Genomic DNA, 20,086 nt, shown 5'->3' on the forward strand with positions numbered 1-20,086 from the left:
TGTAGCCTAGGGATGTTCCAGAAGACTGGAAGAAAGCTAATGTGCCATTTTTAAAAAAGGGTAAATGGGATGACCCTGGTAATTATAGGCCTGATAAAGTTTGTAGATGACACAAAAATTAGGGGAATGGTAAATAATGAGGAGGACAGGTCACTGATTCAGAGTGATCTGGATCACTTAGTAAACTGGGCACAAGCAAACAATATGCATTTTGATATGGCTAAATGTAAATGTATACAACTAGGAACAAAGAATGTAAGCCATTCTTACAAAATGGGGAACTCTATCCTGGGAAGCAGTGACTTTGAAAAAAAGATTTGGGGGTCATGGTGGATAATCAGTGGAACATGAGCTCCCAGTGTGATACTGTGGCCAAAAGAGCTCGTGTGATTCTGGGATGCATAAACGGAGAAATCTTGAGTAGGCATAAAGAGGTTATTTTATCTCTGTATTTGGCACTGCTACAACTGCTGCTGGAATACTGTGTACAGTTCTGGTGCCCACAATTCAAGAAGGATGTTGATAAATTGTAGAGGGTTCAGAGGAGAACCACAAGAATGATTAAAGGATTAGAAAACCTGCCTTACAGTGTCAGACTAGTTAAAAATCTCAATCTATTTATCCTAACAAAGAGACGGTTAAGGGGTGACTTGGTTACAGTCTGTAAGTACCTACATGGGGAACAAATATTTAATAATGGCCTCTTCAATTTATCAGAGAAGGGTACACATGATCTAATAGAATTTGCTAGACAAATTCAGACTGGAAATTAGGCATAAATTTTTAACAGTTAAAGTTATTAGCCATTGGAACAGTTTACCAAGGAGTATAGTGGATTCTTAATCACTGACAATTTTAAAATCAAGATTGGATGTTTTTCTAAAAGATCTGCTCTAGGAATTATTCTGGAGAACTCTTATGGTGCATGTTATACAGGAGTCAGACTAGATGATCACAAGGGTCCATTCTGGCCTTGGAATCTATGAATCTATTAAAAGGCAAACAAATATTTTTTTAACTGTCACCTCTGCAAACAAATGCATTTTTGTTGCACACATCATCAGTATGAGTCCAAAAATTATGAGTTAGGCACCCCCAAATCATGAGATTGGCTTAAAAATAATGAGATTTTTTAAAAAAATATTATTTTATATTTGCCTTCTGGCTTCTGAACATTTAGGGTGCACTTGGGTCCCTTTTTCAAACTTTTCTCTGCCACCACAAGGGCTAGAAACATAATTCTTTCTTTTAAAAAAAAAGAAAACTAAGATTCTTACATATTCACCTTAATCCAACAGCTGGAATTTAAGGAAAACACTAAATACCCCAAGAGTTGATAACACGTATATAGGCACCAAATAAAAGAATCATTAGAAGTACTAATGCAGCCCCATTGGGACCATATTCTCTGCCACTTTTTACTTTCTTGTTTAAGTATTACTTTTGGTGTTTGTTACTATTACCATGTATTTATTTAATCCATGTGCTATATGCACATGGTGCATTACAGAAAAGCAAAATAACAGGTCTTTCTCTGTCCTAAGGGGGTTACAATCTATATTAAATTCAACCCATCGAAGGTTGATAATAAACAAACGATAAGGGAGGTCAAATATAACAGTGACAGTGTCTGAGGTATGCGTAATGCTGTTGCCAATTGGTTTGTGAGTGAGTGTGTGTGTGTGTGTGTGTGTGTGTGTTCTTTCAGTTTGCTGTCCAGACATACGCAGATAGCTGGTTCAGCAGATAATGCTACCCAGTGTTGTTAGTTGCTAAAGGCTGTAATGTCTTTGCCTTAGTAGCCGTGTTCAGGCTGCCCAGTGTTTCTGTCCTTGGTTTTAATTAGCAGTAGACAAGGCAGCCTGCTCATTCAACAGACTTCAGTGTTACTCATAAAGAAAGGTATTTGGCCAGGTTTATTGCCCCCTAGGCACAGTTTGTCCTGGCTCCGTGGTTACAGCTACACTAACATAGGAGTGCCCAGTAGCAAGGAATGGCTCAGTTTGCAGTGGGAGTTCCTGCCGTCCCATAGGCCACCAAAAGAATTAAAGTGAAGTGCCCTAACATTTATAGGCTAAAACAAACAACTAACTTACACACCACCTTACATATTTCATGACATTTATGTGTTATCTCCTCTTATTCCTGATATTTTGAACAAAATATCCCTTATTCATTATTCCATCAAACCATCTTATCTTTTACTAGATTGGGGTATATCTGTACTAGCCATAGGTGCTGACACCATGGATGCTATAGGGCTGGAGCACCCATGGGGGGAAAACGGTGGGTGTTGAGCACCCACCCCCTATAAGACCCCCCCAACCCCTCCAGTGCCTCCCACCCACCAGCGGGCCCTGTGGATCAGCGCCTCCCCCTCCGTCCCTGCACCTCCTGCCTGCCACAATCAGCTGTTTCACGGCATGCAGGGAGGTTGGGATGGAGGGAGAAGGAGCAAGGATGCTGCACACTGGGAGGAGGGACGGGGCAGGAAGAGGCGGGGCAGGGATGGAAAGAGGTGGGGTGGGGTGGGAAGAGGCGAGGCGGGCATGGGGCCTTGGGGGAAGGAGTGGAGTGGGGGCAGGGCCTGGGGAAGAGCTGGGGGTTGGCAGTTTGAAAAGTCAACATCTGTGGTACTAGCTCAAATATATATACCTAAATATCTAGTGCCTAGTACACTAGCAACAACTCTGTTCATGTACTGGACAGTGAACTTGTAAACATTTACTTGAATACATCTCCTGATTTGTTTCACAGTCTTGCACCAGGCCCAGGCTCTTTCTCTCTCTACTACAAATGCTGCTTATAGTAGGCTAATTTTAGGACTCTTATTTTTTCATATAAATAAATACAAGCTCTCCTTTCTGCACAGAATGACAATGGGACAACAGGCTCTCACACCACTAGTCCTGTTATGAAGGGCAGAGCAGAAGGGGAGGCAGCACAAAGAAGAGCTGAGATCAGTGTCTGCTGATGCTTTGTGCAGATCTCTTCTCCCTTCCCACATTCGATGATTAGCTGTTGAGCTGAGCCCAGCAACACAGATTTCTAAATGTTAGTTTCCTCCTGCCACTGGGGGCCGCTCTGTCCTTCTACTGTATGGTCAGAGGACCAGCAACGGAGAATCCTGTCTGCAGCCAGTGCAGTCCACTCCCTCCCTGGGCCCCTATCCCCACAGCTGGCTCGGAGTGACGCACTGCTCAGTAGTACCAGAGAAAACAGCGTATCTTATCAGGTGAGCCAAGTCACCAGGGACAGGAATCTCTCAGTTGCCTCCTACAGCAGCAGAAGCCCATGTCCTCCTCCACTTCAAGAGAAAGAAGGGTTCAGGTTTAGCGGAATCTTAGGGAGGAGATAAAAGTGCTGCAGTGAAGGCAGAGACAAGAGTAGGAGCTGTAAAAAATCAACCTAACTCCACAGACCTGCTCCTTGTGCAAATTCAGAATCATAATTGATTTTAATGACTAGCATAAGTTTTGACTGCTTTTTACTCCTGTTAGCCCTGCAGAGGACAACAGAGTTAAAAGGGAGTGAGCTGGATTTTATTCCTTCGTGGTCACCATCAATTAAATTGTTTACTAAGTTCCAGTCATTTATAACTGTGCAAACCCACCACAGACAATGAGGAACTCATTTAGTTTGCTGAGTCTTTATCACTGGTGATGATGTGCAAGAAGGAAACTGCCCAGTTTGACTGCCAAAGTCCATCTGGTAGCAACTTGTACGTTTAAAGATTTTGGGCTTGATTCTCCATTCTCGTGTAGTCATTTTTTACCAGTGTAAAGTGAGTTTAAAACACTAACAGATCAGGATTGTAACATTTTACCCCATTTTCTACTGGTATAAATGACAACACAAGGTCCAGAGCAATGGGGAACCAGGCCCTGTGTAAGCTAGTTGTACAGGTCAATTCAAGGCTGAAAAGGGATCTGAGATCGGGAAACCATTTTGCTTCCAGTTGAAATAAAAACTCTCTGTCTCTTTAAAATGTGCAAGATAGCACGGGAAACAGAAATGAGTTAGATGATTGTTTTTGACACATGGAACTCAAAAAACATACATGTTTTGAAATGCATTTGTCTAATCACAGCAAGTATGCAAAATACCTGACAAAAATAATTTTGATAAACAAGATACACTACTGTGGATTAATACCCAGCTGTTTTTCATATGCATTACATTTTTTTTCCTCACAAGTTCTGTGAAAGCATTTTAATGTATGGATTTGGTTCATATTCTTATTTAGGCACCTAAACAGAACTGGTTCATATTAGGTTCACATTTGTAAGTAATAGAACGATGCATTTGCCCACAATGACTGTGAAGAAGCCATTTTGATATACAATGCTAATAATCTGTGAACTATGAAGGATTTAAAGGGTGAATTATAAAGGCTCTGAAGAATGATCGTGATCACTTCAAAGAGCCATTGTTTTGTAACTGGTAAAGAAAAGGTTGATCAAAATACACATACACCGATATATAGTAGTGTGTGTGTGTATATGTATATAACAAAATACACATGATACACTAACTAAATATGGAAACTGAAATACATAAAATTAAGACTGGATTTTTATCATAAGGAATATCATGAAATCACTGATTAGTTTTAAAAAAAATCAATCAACTTTTGACAGTTTGAAATGTTTGTGCGAGTGAGCGGATGTGATGAGCAGGAGAGCAAATGTCACTAAGAGCTGCACAGTGAAACCCTGGGCTGCATGAGGGATTATTAATGTCAGCATCTTCAAACCTGGATGTTTAAAGTTAGGCTCTTAAATCAACATTTGGCTCCTAAACAGAACCAGCCTGATTTTCAGAGGTGCAAAGGAACGCCAACTACCATTGAAATCAGTGGGGGTTGTGGGTATTCAGTGCCTTTAAAATCAGAACAGTTCTGTTTAGGTGCCTAAATAAGAATAGAAGGGGTCTGGGAGAAAGATTTTCAAAGTCACAAAATACCAGTTAGGCACCTAGCTCCTATTCAAAGTCTATAGGAGTTAGGTACCTAAGTGCTATTTGAGCCTTTGAAAGTCTCCCCCTAAGAGCCTAATTTTAGGCACCAGGTTCGAAAATATTTGCCATTCTGTCTACATTAGAATTTTTAGCCATTTTGAACAACGGGTGTCAAATATTCTCACATCCCCATCAGCCAGTGTTGAATTTGGTTGACCTACTGGTTTGGACAAGGTTTGGACAGAGTTCATTGTCCATTTTAAAGCAGTGATGGCCCTTCATTGTATTAGGGGTTGAACATGCTTTGTTCAAATAAGTGTTAAACTCAGTTGACACTGTCCACACCCATGTGACAGCCAAGTTCAGCACTGTTTGAGGAAGGGGCAGGAAGGATTGGGATTGACACCCATTGTCAAACTCAGCTGGAAAGCAGGAGTACAGCAACAACAATGTGGTCCCACAATGGATCAGACCAGTGGGCTCTCAAAGAGTGCTTAATTGACCCCTTTGCAGTGCAGCTGGAACCCATCGTTTTCTTTAGCAAACATCATTAATCAGGACAAGCTTTCATGGCCCCATTGGAGGGGAAAACCACAAGGGCTTCAGGGAGTCTGCAGACCCATTGGGGAAAGATCTGGATGAGCACGGTGTAATGTGGGAAACAGTGGAAGAGAAAAGAGGAGGAAAAAGAAGAGGAAAGAGTTGTGAGACAAGGAGCGGAGGAGGGAGAATTGGCAGTAGGGTAAAATGAGGAAAGAAGGAGGAGGAGGTTGAGCCCAACAGAACATGAGGAAGAGGTGAGGGAATAGAGAGAAAGAGGAGTGGGAAAGGAGGGTTGGTGGTGTTTTTTTGTTTGTTTGTTTTTTAAGGAGAACAGTTTAACTAAATAAGAAAGAGACAGGGAGGAATAATAGGTGAAATGGGGGGGGGACATGAATGGGAAGTAGATTTAGAGAGGAAAAAAGCTTCTCAAACAGAAAGGTGTGATGAGAAAGAGGAGTGAGATGAAAGCTTAACTGTTTTAGATAAATACACTTTAATGTTAAAATTGTTGAACACTAGTAAAATTAGGGAATACTGGTGCTGAATTTTCCTGAGGAAAGGATATGCCAGGGTATATGGTGTAAGGCAGGAGACAAAGTAGAGTGAAGAGAGAACAAAGGAAAGAAGGAAGAAAAGAAGCAAGGAAGATGGTGTAGTAATTTATTTTTAAAATTGTATATAAAAGTTTGATGCCGAAATGTTGCAGTATAATAACAGAATGCACCCCACCCATCCCCAGAGGAATTATACACAATTGTATTTTATTGCAAATGTCAGTTTGTTGACCTGGCTGGACACTACATTCAGTGATTTATTTGAGTCTTCAAAAGCTTTAGGGGGGTACACTACTAGCAGTTCCAGTAACAGATGAGTTAACTCCCTAAGGAGCCCTGAGTCCTGAGAAAGAAAAGATAAGATAAGGGGTAAGAAAGAAAGATTTATGTGTAATGCTGAGCTGGGTTGGCTCTGGCATAAGTGCAACCACTGGGAGTGTGTGGAAGACACGTTGTTCTCTCAAATGTCCCATTCCCTGCCGAATTCCCACTCAACTTCGCTTGTGCTGTAGCGCAGGAGGAAAGAATGAAAAGGCTTCTCTCCCTCCCCTAGACATGGCCACATCCTGCTGTTAATCTCTGTTTAATACCCCTTGGATCAAAATATTCTCTAACTACCCCCCACTCCTCACCATGGCTCCTGTTGATGCTGGGTGATCCCTGGGTGGCTGCATTTGAAGAGCCAGCAGAGGGAGGAGGTTGATCAAAGGTAATATCCCTCCTTCCTGCCCTGAAAGAAATAGGGTCTCCCAGTCTGACCACTATGGTGAAGGGGCAGCTCTGAGGGGAATGTTGTGGGGGCACACTAGTCCCACAGAGCATGAGGAGGACGTAGAGCAGCTGGGAGAGAACACAAAGCATAGGGGACACACAGAAACCTGGGGAGGAAACATAGTTGGGGATGTAGCCCTATCTATAGATTGTGTATTAATTATATTGATTACTTAAGAATTCCCAGTTATCAGTCTGAGGGTTGACAGGTACTTGTCCCAAGATCAGGCCCAGTATTATTAAAATTACTGTTCAGTTGGGAATTCCGCTGTGCACAATTGCAACACGCACACTTCAGGAACCCTTCTGTATTTATAATGGTTTATTAATTAATTAGCAAAGTCACAAACACTCTAACCCATCAAGGTGGATAGAGATAATATAGAATGTGCATCAGAACACCCATTTACTCACACCATCCCTTGCAGAACAACCTGAAATGTTAGCCCTTATCTTCCTCCTCACCATCACCTTCCTCATCATCACCAGTGGCCATCATCCTGGCACCTCCCAAGGGCTACATCTATCTCTCTTCCTGCCCACAGGCTGGGATACAGCTTTTATGCTATGTTACACTGACGCCACTATGTCTAATGCATATTCAGTAGGGGGTTCTCCCCTCTTTCTTATTTGTATTTCATCACCCAACTAATGTTGGGGTGCCTTTCTCCTATAGGTTAGTATATTAATGATCTCAAGTTATTATCATGTATGTCAGTTCATTGCCATGGCACTCTTGTGGCCAAACATCTGCAGATGTTCTATCCTAAAATATCCAAAAGCTGATGTTAGCTCATGTTCCTGTGGTTGGCTGGTGTCATTATAGATAAACTTCCCCCTTACACACTCCCAGCTCCCCAAAACTTAGGGGTGACTATTAGGCCATTTATCTTTGCCAAAGTTCATAGGTAGAGCCAACCCTATGTTACAATGAATCAGGGCGACTGCGCCGGGCCCCACACTTTGGGTGGCCCTGCAGTGGCAGGAGGTGGGCGGGTGGGCGAGGTAAGGAGGCGAATAGGGAGGCAAGCGGCAGGCCGGCAAGCAGGCAGTCAGGGAGGGGAACCGAGGAGGGGGGCCAAGGAGGACCCCCCTTACCAGAACTTCCCCCTCTCCCCAGCACCTCATGCCCACCGGCAGGCCCCGCCAATCAGTGCCTCCCCCTCCCTCTCAGCGCCAACCGCAGATCAGATGTTTTGCTCCCAGCATCAGGAGGCACTGGCGGGGACGGGAGAGGAGCGAGGGCGCAGTGTGCTTGGGGGAAGGAGGAGGAACTGGGTGGGGAAGAGGCGGGATAGGGGTGGGAAGAGGTGGGGTGGAGCAGGGGTGGGAAGAAGCAGGGCGGGGTGGGGATTTGGGGGAAGGGGTGGAGTTGGGGCGGGGCCTGGGTGGAGCTGGGGGGACCACCCCCGGCCAATTAGAAACCAGGCACCTATGTCCCGAGCCCCGCACCCTCCTAGGGATGGCCCTGTTCATAGGCCTCAAGCCTTATGTTAACTGCTGAAACCAAAGTCTTACAGGAGACAGGCCTCTGGGTTCCTTGTGTTATCGCTAAATGAAATAAATGCCAAAGCTAGTGCTATGGGCTACAGGGGACATGAGGTGAGAGGATACTAAGGGGACACAGAGCATGAGGGTGGTGTAACAAGAGTTACAGAGCCCTGGGGTAGACACAGTGCTGGGGGCAGAATACTAGTGGGGACATTTGGTGGGATGACACAAAATACATGGCAGGACTGTGGGACACAGAGCACTGGGTGGACACAATCAAGGAGGACAGAGAGCACAATGCGGGACATGGGGATGCAGCACTGGGGAGAACACAGCACTACAGTATCACCCTATTTTATGAACTAATTGGTGACTGAGGAGTTCATAAAATAAAACAGTTCATAAAACTGACCATCTCAAAATTATAGTAAGTGTGGTGCAGAAGTTGTAGTATGGTGCACTGCATTGCTTTCTTCTTGTCCTTCAAACCACTGCCAAGTGATTTCCAGTGCATTAAAGGCATCAGAATGTGAAGGGAGATTGACTTGTTCTTCATCGACATCATTTTTGTTATGTGATTTATTTTTCTGTTGGGAAAAATGGTTTGTATAATTGGTTGTCTGTAAGATTGGTGTGCATAAAATCAAGGTTCTACTGTATTCACAAACACACACACACAGAGATGCATGTGCAAACACACACATTCATGGTGGAATTGTAGGACATGATGCAGGGTAGGAGGTGTAAAAGCTTGTTTGTGGCGCCAGCTGCGTGTCCCTCACAACTTTTGGATAAAAACACCTGGGCTCTGATCTTCAAAGCAGCTCTACTCAGGGCATCAGGAAATGGAAGCAATGCAACCTACACTCATTGGGGTTATTTACGTTCCAGAAACTCAGTTCACGAAAGGTTCATTAAAATGGGCTCAGATTCCAGCTCAAAAGTCTGCTGGTCTCTCCTTCCTCACAACAACTGTTCCCTGTGTCCCAGAAGCCCAATCCTTTGATTAAGAGAACAGAAGGTCCTTCTGTCCATGGAAGCCCAAAACCCAGGCAGGCAGAAGTGAGGAGAATCCCCCTCCTGGTGTCCCCAATCCCTGAGAAGCTGGTAAAGACCTCAGATCAGAGTGTACACACCCTGCATGTGGGTAAAGAGACACGCCTGAGGCTTGCAATCCTTGATCATGGGGAATAGAGGGAAGAACGCCACCTAGAGGATAAAACTCTTAGGCAAGGGAAAGAAAGAGAGACCCCGGCCTGGAGCCCTGCAACTCTATGGGAGGAAAGAAGAGCTCATTATCAGTTGGGAGTTGGGACCTGTTTTGAGATACCATCTCTTTCCCCTAGTCAAGGATTGGGCTCCTGGGGTCTGTCTCCTTTTTGGAGGGAGATGGGGGTGGGATGAGGAAAGGCCTGAATGGAGAGAGGGTATAGGGAAAAAGGGAGCACCTGCAGGGAAAAAGTTTGAGGGGGTTGCTCTTGAGGGTCTGGGTTTATTGAGTCTAGTGACATGTACAAACTGCCTCTGGTCTGGTTTGTAGAACTGCGTTTCTCACTGTGCATTATTTTATTGTTTGTGCAAAACTGGGCAAATGATGTCTATTGTTTTTAATGTTTCAATCATATTTTAAATGTATATATATGATTATATTAAAATATATTTCCATGATTTCTCCACCTATAATCACAATCTCCTAACAATTGCCACTACCAGACTGCAGGCATAATGCATTATTAAGGTGACCATTCATGCCGTTTTGGCCAGAATAGTCCCCTTTTTAAGCTCTGTCCCTGGCGTCATGATGTTTTTGGCAAAACAGGACATTTGTCCCATTTGCTATTGCCCTAAATGGGCGTGGAGGAACATTCAGGAGAGAGCAAACGAGACAAATGCCCTATTTTGCCAAAAAAGTCATGACGTCGGATCAGATGAGCGGCAGTGGCAGGCGGGTTGGGCTGTCAGCCCCATATGGTGGGGCTCAGGGTGTGAGTCCCGTGTGGTGGAGCTCAGGCTGACAGCCCTGTACCCCACCACGGGGCTTGGGCGAGCAATGACACCAGGTAGCTCGGGCAAGTGGTGATGCCAGGTGGCTTGGGCTGTCAGCCCTGTGCGGCGGGCCTCGGGTGAGTGGCAACACCAGGCAGCTTACACAGTGTCCTGTTTTCAGTTTAGGGGAATATAGTCACCCTATACATTATGCAAATAAAAATCCATACAACGCAAGCCCAGCATCTGGAGCAGTCAGTAGCAAAATCTGTAGACAAAGCAAACTAGGATATGTATTCTGCATTCATACCAAACTGCAATATACATCCAGTTGTATCAAGAATATAGCAAGCGGCCAGATATATGCATACACTATAATTATGACATATTATATATAGTCCCTGATGTGAATTGGGTGAGGAAAGGGTTAAAATTGTTGCTGAGTAAGGGGAGTAACAGATACCTTCGTGTACCGCAGGCAGGCCCATCCTTACGCAGCTGCGTAGGGCACCAGAAAAGTGCTCTGCATAGCTGCGTGCTGCTCCAGCCCCTGCTCCGGCTCTTCCCCAGGGCCCCCACCCCTGCTCCACCCCAGCCCCACCTCTTCCTGCCCCTGCTCCACCGAGCCCTGCTCCGCCCCAGCCCTGCCCCCACTCCCCTGAGCTCTGCAGCAGGGCCGGGCCTGCACTCACCTGGGCCCCCCAAGCCAGCCCCGCCCCCCCGCGTCGGGTGGGAGCTGCGTAGGGCCCCAGAATAGCTAGGGACGGCCCTGATTGCAGGATCAAAGAGACATTCAGCCATGGGGGAATGGGACTCGGCTAGGGTAACCAGACGTCCCAATATTTTTGGGACTGTTTCGATATTAGGGGCTTTGTCTTACATATGCAACTGTACCCCCTTCTCCCTCCAAAAAAGGAGCATCCCGATTTTTCACATGTGCTATCTGGTCATCCTAGACTGGGCAGCTTAGGTACTACTGAGTCCCCAAACCAAAAAGGAGGGAGCTGTATAAGAAGCTGAACTGAACTGAAGAGCAGGCTTTTCCTCTAATAAGGGAGCAATGGGGCTGTAGACGACTTATTCTATTTGCTTGTTTGCTCAGTGTCTGTGAGAAGCCATTTATCATCCAGTGTTAGGCTTTGCTCACAAGAGGCCTGATTTTTAGCCTATGGTAGCTGGCAAGTCAGTTTCTACTGCAATAACAGCCCAGAACACAGTGGCAGAGCTACTCCAGTGCCTGAGATAAATACATTTTTTAAAGCTTTTCCCTGGAAGAATTTTTCTTTAAATAAAATTTTTATATTTAATTTAAAGTCCAGTTGTGCCACAACACTAATAACCACCACAAATCAAACGATAAACTGCAGCAAGTCCTTGTTGCCTTTCTCTTGTATTGTGCCTGGATGTTAGAGCAGTGGGTGGTTGGGGATCTCACACACCATATGCGCTATAATTACCTAGTTTAATGTTACTGTATTTAAACACAGGCAGGGATTAAAGCAGCAGACTCCCTGGTGGGGAGGAGCTTTTATTTTGCCCATTCCACCTCTATCGTAGGGCAGGACAGGTCAAACAGATGGAAGTACAAAGAGTGAGATTTATTTGCTTGCTTTTTAAAAATTCCAAATTGACATGATCCTTTGAAAAGACTATGGCCATTTGCAGACTATTGCAGACTAGGCTATTTGAGCTTTAACTTTTTTCTGTCTGCATTACTTCCCTATCTCGAAATTCAATATCTACCACTTCTCTTGATTAAAAAAAAAGATTAAATGGGCATTTTAATCCAGAAAAGGCTTAGGGAAGTTCAGTGAAGCCAGAATGCCTGCAGAGATCCCCTGAATGACACAGAGAGGTTTTTTTTTTCTCCAGTGCACATAATGCTTGCACTTGGCATGCTGTTTCAGAATAAGTGTGCAGAATGTCAGACTCTTTATAGCAGTGAATATTCATCATGCCAGCCAGAGGCAGAAGCTGCAGTCTGTGCAGCATCAGCAAAGGAGGCAGGGAGGAAAAAATCAAGTTAATGACTGGCTTTCCCTGCGATTTACTTCCTGCTTGTCGCCTGATCTCCATTTTAAATAAATGCATTTAATTAATAACAATGTGGTTACACTGACATGAGGGTGGAGGGGTCTGTCAATAAGGACTGGGTTAGTCCTTGACTCACAGTGTGTTCTGTTGGCTGGAAAAATCAGACAATTCAAAAAGATTTCCTTTGAAACTACTAAGAATAGATGGTTTGGTTGAAAGCTTTTATCTGAATGACCTCTTGGATCCGCGAGCCATTGAAATCCTTACAGACAGGGACAAAATGATGAATGGGAAGGGGAGGGACAGAATGGAAGCAAGCTGCTGTCTCGGCTGAGCATGTCACGTAGTCACAAATGTCTCTGCATGGAGATAGAGCTGCACAGAAATGCTTCTACCTCCCTTTAGCAGGGGCACATCTGCTCTCACACTAAACTCAGCCTTCTTCTGACAAAGGTTCTTTAAGAAAGCTGCAGAGACATGGGAGGCAGAGACAAAGCACTACACTCATAATATATGGACAGTTCTCATTATGTAAAGTGAGCACCACCTGTTCCTGACAAATGCCAGATTTTAGCTTTTGGGTTATTCAGAGACCACAAGTATGCACAGTCCCTAAAAAAGAGAAAATAAAATGTCAATGAGAAAAAAACCAGCATCCCTGGTCCAGTCTTGATGGGAGAATTGATTTGCCAGCTGAGTGACACAATGTTTTATGCTCTGTGAAGCAGGCATTGTGCCCTACACTTAGAAGATATCTCAATTCCAGACTATTTTAACCTGTCACTCTGCGTGTCAGCTCTGTTCTGCTTACACATCATTTGGAATAGGGAACAAGCCAGTAAAAACCAACCCCTCAATTGAGTGAATGCACAAATCTAGTCTTCCAAAAGATAGCCATTTAAATCTGGGTGACAGACATTTATTTTATAGTCTTTCATCAAAAGGTTACCAAACTCACGAACTACACAGGGGTCACTTGGCTCATTGTTGAAATGCAGCCTCTCTGGAGTGGAATGAAGCTGCTTTCTAAACAATACAACCCTGACCACAATCTTATTGAATTGAAACTAAAGGGGGAATCTAGGGCTGCAGAAAATTATCCATGCTGCAATTTCGAACACACACTTCTTGCAAATAGTAGCAAAGGATTTTTCATGACTATTGCTGTTTATGATTTTAGTTTTATATTTCATCTTTTTTTAAAAACTGGCATATTCAGTTGTGCAGTGTCTCTGAAAGCCATGGTGGGGTGTGGTTCAGCACTATGTCAGAGGTCTGCTGAGATGCTTGCATTTGTCTTTGAGCCTGTGGGTGGTGGCTAATGAGGTCAAAAAGGCGTCTTCCATTTTAGAACGCAGACATGCACACACATCTGTAGTGTCAGGGAGCTGCAGTTGCAGCCTGGGTTTAGTTTCTGTTTTGTGCCTATGTTTTAAAAATAAATCATTTGGTCATTGAACATAAGGACTCCTGAATTCATTGAGAACAAGACAAAGTGAGAGCGCTACCTACCTAGTCAACTCTACTTCAGGGAATGCCTAGGTACTGGCAAGAAGGGGCCAGTCCTATTTTTCTTTGTGATGACCTCTGACAAGGTCATATATAGCTGTAGGGTGTAGAGAAAGGAGTGTAACACTTTAAATGAAATGTGATAAATATAGTTGGGGGGGCAGCTTTATTTAGACCGTTTTTATAAGTTCAATAAACAGCTTAAAAGCATTTATTAAGCTCCAGAAAATATGCAAGAGAAGCACAACTAATCCTGTTAAGTGTAAAGTTACATCTAAATCATAGTTTTTGTGTGTTAAATGCTTGTTGATCAGACAATAAATAACTCTTTATAGAGGCTTTAGAAACTGAGGGGTAGGTGACATTTATCCCTGATCTGAAATGCCTGAACATGCAGTGATAGTACAATTGAACTGTGACCTTCCTGCCTGACACTCCAGATATAAACACTTTTGTCAGGTAAATCAAGCAGAAGTGAAATTTCTTGAAAAGGCTGCTGAAGCCCTGCTACTAGGAAATGATGGTCATTATGCTATTATGTTCTATGCTATTATGTTCTGGCTGTAGCCATCTCCCTGCTTTTGAGTTCCTCAGCCTGCTGTAAGGGTAATTAGTTTCCTTTGGCTTAGTGAGTATTAAGGAGTATTAATATGCTTAGTTTATAAGGGCATCAAATATATTCAAGGGCTTCAATAAGGACAGACAAGTGGAGGCAAACCTCTTAGTCTTGGTGCTCACAGAATCCTGATTCCAGGGTAGATATTATGGGTTTGCTAAATTTGGTTCCACTATAGCAGAAGGATTTGTGATGTATATTACTCACTTAATCTGGTGAGTAGATTTGTGTAAACAGAACCAGATTAAAGGGACAGTATCCTGTTTTGCATTAGATTTCAGTGGTACAGACAGACACACATGTGCACTTTGTAGTATTGTTTAACATTTTCAGGCAATGCAGGGCCCCCCACATTGTGTCATAGGAAATACCCTTTTACACTGCAGAAAGGGATCTTAAATAGCCCTTGCAGAATACTCTAATCCAGTGGTTCCCAAACTTGTTCCGCCGCTTGCGCAGGGAAAGCCCCTGGCGGGCCGGGCCAGTTTGTTTACCTGCCGCATCTGCCATTCGGCCGATCGTGGCTCCCAGTGGCTGCGGTTCGCTGCTCCAGGCCAATGGGAGCTGCTGGAAGTGGCGATCAGCTGAACCTGCGGATGCAGCAGGTAAACAAACCGGCCCAGCCTGCCAGGGGCTTTCCCTGCACAAGCGGTGGAACAAGTTTGGGAACCACTGCCCTAATCATAAGGTCAGGTCTCTGCTCAACATAAAGCCAGTGTAATGGCCCCTCTCCCTGGTATAAGGGACATGTTGAGAACAGGAGGAGCATGGCCAGAATACACTGTGCTCTGGTTGTTTCGCTGATATAGTGGTCTATAGAGGGGCATAATAAGATAACACACTTTAAAGAAACCTTGGGGCTATACTTTATTGCACTGTGCAGGCCTCTGACACAGTCCAGAATTAGGGAGGTCCACAAGTAGCTTATGGACACTTCCGTCTCTCCCATTTATGTGCCCAATGCGGGAATAGAAGAAAAGAGAATCTGTACCAGGGTTATTTGGAAGGAGTGATGGATGGGGGTTGTTGGGAAGGAGAAAACATTTATTTGTCAAATAAAGCTTGATTTAAAGTATGGGATGTAAGAGGTCACATTTTCTGTACACAAGAAGAGAGAGGATCAATTCCTAATTTGGAACTAGGCCAAGACATACACTGTTCAGTTCAGTAATTTATTATTTCAAGGAAATGAGGGGGGTATCAAATGTGCACACATCCCCAGGCAAAAAGCTTAATTAAACCAGAGTGAAGGATGAAAGTATGTATTGGTGTCTGGGGTGTTAAGCGACTTGCCAGAACACTAGTATTGTCAAGAACAAACATGAAAAAAGTCAACCGTTCAAAATTAATGTGACAAGAAACTCACAGGAATGTTGTAATTTTGTAAAAAGAAACGACACAAAGTTCTGTTAACATTGCAAAAAAATGAAGGTATTTGAAAACAGGGAAATTCAGTTAAGCCCACCAAGACAACCATCCCAAAAGAAGCAAAAATGCTGAGGCAGTTTTATCTAGCCATATTAATAAATGTATGTATGTATTGTAAGTTAAGTTCCCATACATAACACCGGTTTATCTAATCATTGACCACAGAGCTAATGTCTCTTTGTCATGTAGGAGGCAACAGCTTTTCTTTATGATCACACCATTCCCAGGAGAAGACGTGCTTCACCATTTCCTGTTTATATGTCCCCTGCTGAAAACAATAATCTTACCTTACTCACAAAGATTCCATGGGCCACGTATTACACAAATGTCCTCAAATACTTGCTAATGTAGCACGTAAACTGCCCTTGTAGGGTCTAGAACATGAAAGTACAACTAGGGGTGCCAACTTTCTAATTGTGCAAAAACGAACACCATAGCCCCGCCCCTTCCCCAAGGCCCTGCCCCCATCCCGCCCCTTCCCAGAGGCCCTGCACGCGCTCACTACATTCCCCTTCCCTCAGTGGCTCGCTCTCACCCACCCTCGCTCACTTTCACTGGGCTGGGGGAGGGGTCTGGAATGTGGGAGGGAATGAGGGCTCTAATTGGGGGTGTGGGTTCCGGTGTGGGGCCAGAAATGAGGGTTTCAGAGTGCGGGAGGGGACTCCGGGCTGGGGCAGGGAGTTGGGGTGCAGGAGGGGGTGAGGGCTTCGACTGGGGGTGTGGGCTCTGGGGTGGGGCTGGAGATGAAGGGTTTGGGGTGCAGGAGGGGGCTACAGGCTGGGGGGTGGGGCCGAGGGATTCAGAGTGCAGGACAGGGCTGTGGGTTGAGGCAGGGGGTTGGGGTGCTGGAGGAGGTGAAGGCTCTGGGCTGGGGGTGAGGCCTCTGGGGTGGGGCCGGGGATGAGGGTTTGGGTTGGGGCTCAGGGCTGGGGCAGGGGTTTGGGGCTTGGGGTTGGGACATGGGCTTACCTCGGGCAGCTCCCAGGCAGAGTGCAGCAAGGCTAAGGCAGGCTCCCTGCCTGTCCTGGCACTATGCTGCTCCCCGGAAGCAGCCAACACTTCTGCCTCCTAGTCAAGGGGCCCAGAAGACTCCGCGCGCTGCTCTTGCCTGCAGGCACTGCCCCCACAGCTCTCATTGGCTGGTTCCTGGCCAATGGGAGCGTGGAGCTGATGCTCAGGGCGGAGCCCCTTGACTCCCCCCTGCCTAGGAGCCGGACCTGCTGGCTGCTTCCGGGGCGCAGTGCAGTGCCAGAACAGGTAGGGACTAGCCTGCCTTAGCCCTGCAGCACTGTCAACCAGACTTTTAACGGCTCGGTGCTGACCGGAGCTGCCAGGGTCCCTTTTCAACCGGGTGTTCCAGTCACCCTAAGTACAATATCTGCATGAAAAGCAAAGATCAAGAAGCATCACACATATCAGAGATTTATATGTATGCAACCAGTTTTAAGGAGAGACTGTAAACTTAAAAATGTGTTCTTTGTTTCTGAAACAAGAAAACCCTTTGGTTTGCATACATAATACTTTTTAAAACTTAAAACACCTATGCCTAAAATTGCAGAAGCTGCAGAACCACATAGTGAGATTCAGAAGTACAAGAGATATTACATGTTTCACACTGATCACAGAAGAGAATGTAGGAGCATTGTGGGACTGCTGAGAGGACCAATTGCAATGGTCCAGCTGAAATGCTGGTGCTTTTGGTCTACTCTGCCTCTGCAACGATGCATGCAGAGTGGCTCAGTGCACAATATGGTGGTGAGATTTGTTCAGAGCAAATGCAATTACAATGGTGCTGACAGTGTTTATGCACTATTGCATGCACGTGTGTGTGGACAGGAAGTGTGTTACAATCATGACAGGTGCTTGAAATTGTATTTGCAACATTACATTTCTCTAGGGTACACAAGAACAAGGTTTTGATCAGGCTTCAAAGGTTTAAAAGGTCATAACAGATAATTCCAAACATAAGCATCAAATCTTCCCCAAAATACTCAGTCTCCAGCAAATACTCAGGACAGATCAATTAAAATAAATTTGAAGTTTCTATCCAAAATTGGGAATTTGTAAAAGTACATAAGAACATAAGAACGGCCATACTGGGTCAAACGAAAGGTCCATCTAGCCCAGTATCCTGTCTTCCCACAGTGGCCAATGCCAGGTGCCCCAGAGGGAATGAACAGAACAGGTAATCATCAAGTGATCCATCCCCTGTCACCCATTCCCAGCTTCTGGCAAACAGTGGCTAGGGACACCATCCCTGCCCATGCTGGCTAATAGCCATTGAAAGCGTTGAAGACTCTTCAAATAGTAAAAGAACAAAACAAATGAAAAATAGCTTATTTTTCAAACTCCCTACAAATGTAATCCATATCACATTTGGTCAGCATATTGTTAGTGGCAGAAGACCACACACAAGAAATTTCAAGTAAACTGGTTAGTTTTGGCAAATCGTGGCAGTGAGATTCAAAATTGGGTTAATACTGGAAAGCTAGTTACAAGCTGCCTAGCTTAAAGCGTGCCTGCTTCGTTTGGTACGTTAGAAACCATGGCAGAGTTCTAAAACCAAGCAGGGGCTGTATAGACCTGTGAGTCTAGCACACCAATTAAGAACTTCCCTAGTTATGTCCAAAGTACTAGAAGGCCTGAAATGTCTGCAAAATGCTGATGACAAAGCTTTCTTATATTTTTATTTGACAATGAGTAGCTTCCAAAATAAAGTGATCTACTATATCTCATCTGAATGCCAAGTGTGTGGGGGGGTCACCAAAATCTGAAATTTTAGGCCTTGCTGTTATGGAGTTACAGCATGACAAGAAAACTTACAAAGAATTTTCCAGTCTAGGAAATCACTGAAATATTTACTCTCCTCTCCAAACATCTTTGCCAATTCACTCCCAATTTGACATCAATCATCCCTCTAATTTCTGACTTTGCATTCCAGTTCATAGTCTGTCAAGACTTTCACTTTTCCTGAACATTTTAGAGGAGTAGCCTTTCTTGTCTTTAAAAGGGGAAAAGGCTATGGAGAAGACTGTCCACAATTATGAGCCCTGATTTGGAACCTTGTTTGAAAGAGTCCCTTAGGCGCGACAGTTTGCCCTGTGTATGCTATATTAGCTGATTAATTGTATTTGATGCTGCTGTAAGATTTTAATGTTGTTTTGACTTTTTCAGAACCTGAGGCAGGAGAGGTTTCCCCCCCAGTGGGAGCTGGTGTGAACAGCAACAGCTGGACCTTTAAATATGGACCTGGCAATCCCAAACAAGCTGGTCCCGGTGAGTTGCCAGACAAATTCATTATCCCTGGATCTCCTGCGATCATCTCCATCCGGCAGGAACCACCAAACAACCAAACTGACAAAAGTGACTTCATAACCTTTGGCAAGAAGGAGGAGACAAAGAAAAAGAAGAAAAAGAAGAAGGGAAACAAGACTCAGGAGAAAAAAGAAAAGGGGAACAGCACCACTGACAACAGTGACCAGTGAGGGGTTTATACTGTCAGAACCCAGTTAGCCAGTTTTTTTAATATTGGCAGATCTCTCCTATGTAGCAACTCCCAACTTCTTCCTATTGTTAACAAATTTCCAGTATATATAGACTTCAGAAATCCGCAGGAAGTTCACAGTGTCTGTCTAGATTGCTTAACAGGTTTTGTCTTGAAAAGCTTTATTAAGTCTGGTGTTAACTTTTTTTCTCCACTCTGGCTTGTTTTCAGACTCTAAAAAGCAGACACAAGTTTCCTTTCTCCTACGCCGAAAAGGAGAATCTTCACAGTACAGCCAGTGAGAGGTTGGACTCTCTGCATTGTGATTCCTGTGATCCTGTCTTGATGACACTTACAGGACAAGTTTAAAAGTTTTAATATTGTGCACCCTGTGTCTGATTGGAAACATTTATGTGTAGATGTCAGCTAGGTGATACAAGATCAGATTATAAAATGCAAGAAGAGCTGGTAAAATATGAACAACAAAGGAAACACCTAATGAACATAGTGTTCAAAGATGGTCAGGCTGGGGAGGAAATGTCTCAAAGGAGATGACCAGACTTTTTGAATCTAGAGACTAGCTGTGTGGAATACTGAGTCTTTTGCATGACGTATTGTACACACTCCAGCAAAGAAAAGCTCACATTTACAGCTCTTTAAGATACCATAAAGTATAACTCTCACCAAGCCATTGGCTATATTGGTAGTATA

The 20,086-nt window shown here is 44.3% G+C and overlaps 1 protein-coding gene across 1 annotated transcript in view; it reads left to right on the plus strand.

Annotated features, from left to right (window-relative positions):
• Positions 1 to 19,376, plus strand: part of LOC144268911 (protocadherin alpha-2-like) — a 213,097-nt gene extending 193,721 nt beyond the window's left edge. Inside the window, exon 4 of the mRNA XM_077824238.1 lies at positions 19,066 to 19,376. Within this exon, the coding sequence (XP_077680364.1) occupies positions 19,066 to 19,376 (311 nt within the window). The remainder of the gene's footprint in view (positions 1 to 19,065) is intronic.
• Positions 19,377 to 20,086: the final 710 nt, after the last annotated feature.

Source organism: Eretmochelys imbricata, chromosome 8, assembly GCF_965152235.1.
Source record: "Eretmochelys imbricata isolate rEreImb1 chromosome 8, rEreImb1.hap1, whole genome shotgun sequence".
Lineage (NCBI taxonomy): Eukaryota > Metazoa > Chordata > Testudines > Cheloniidae > Eretmochelys > Eretmochelys imbricata.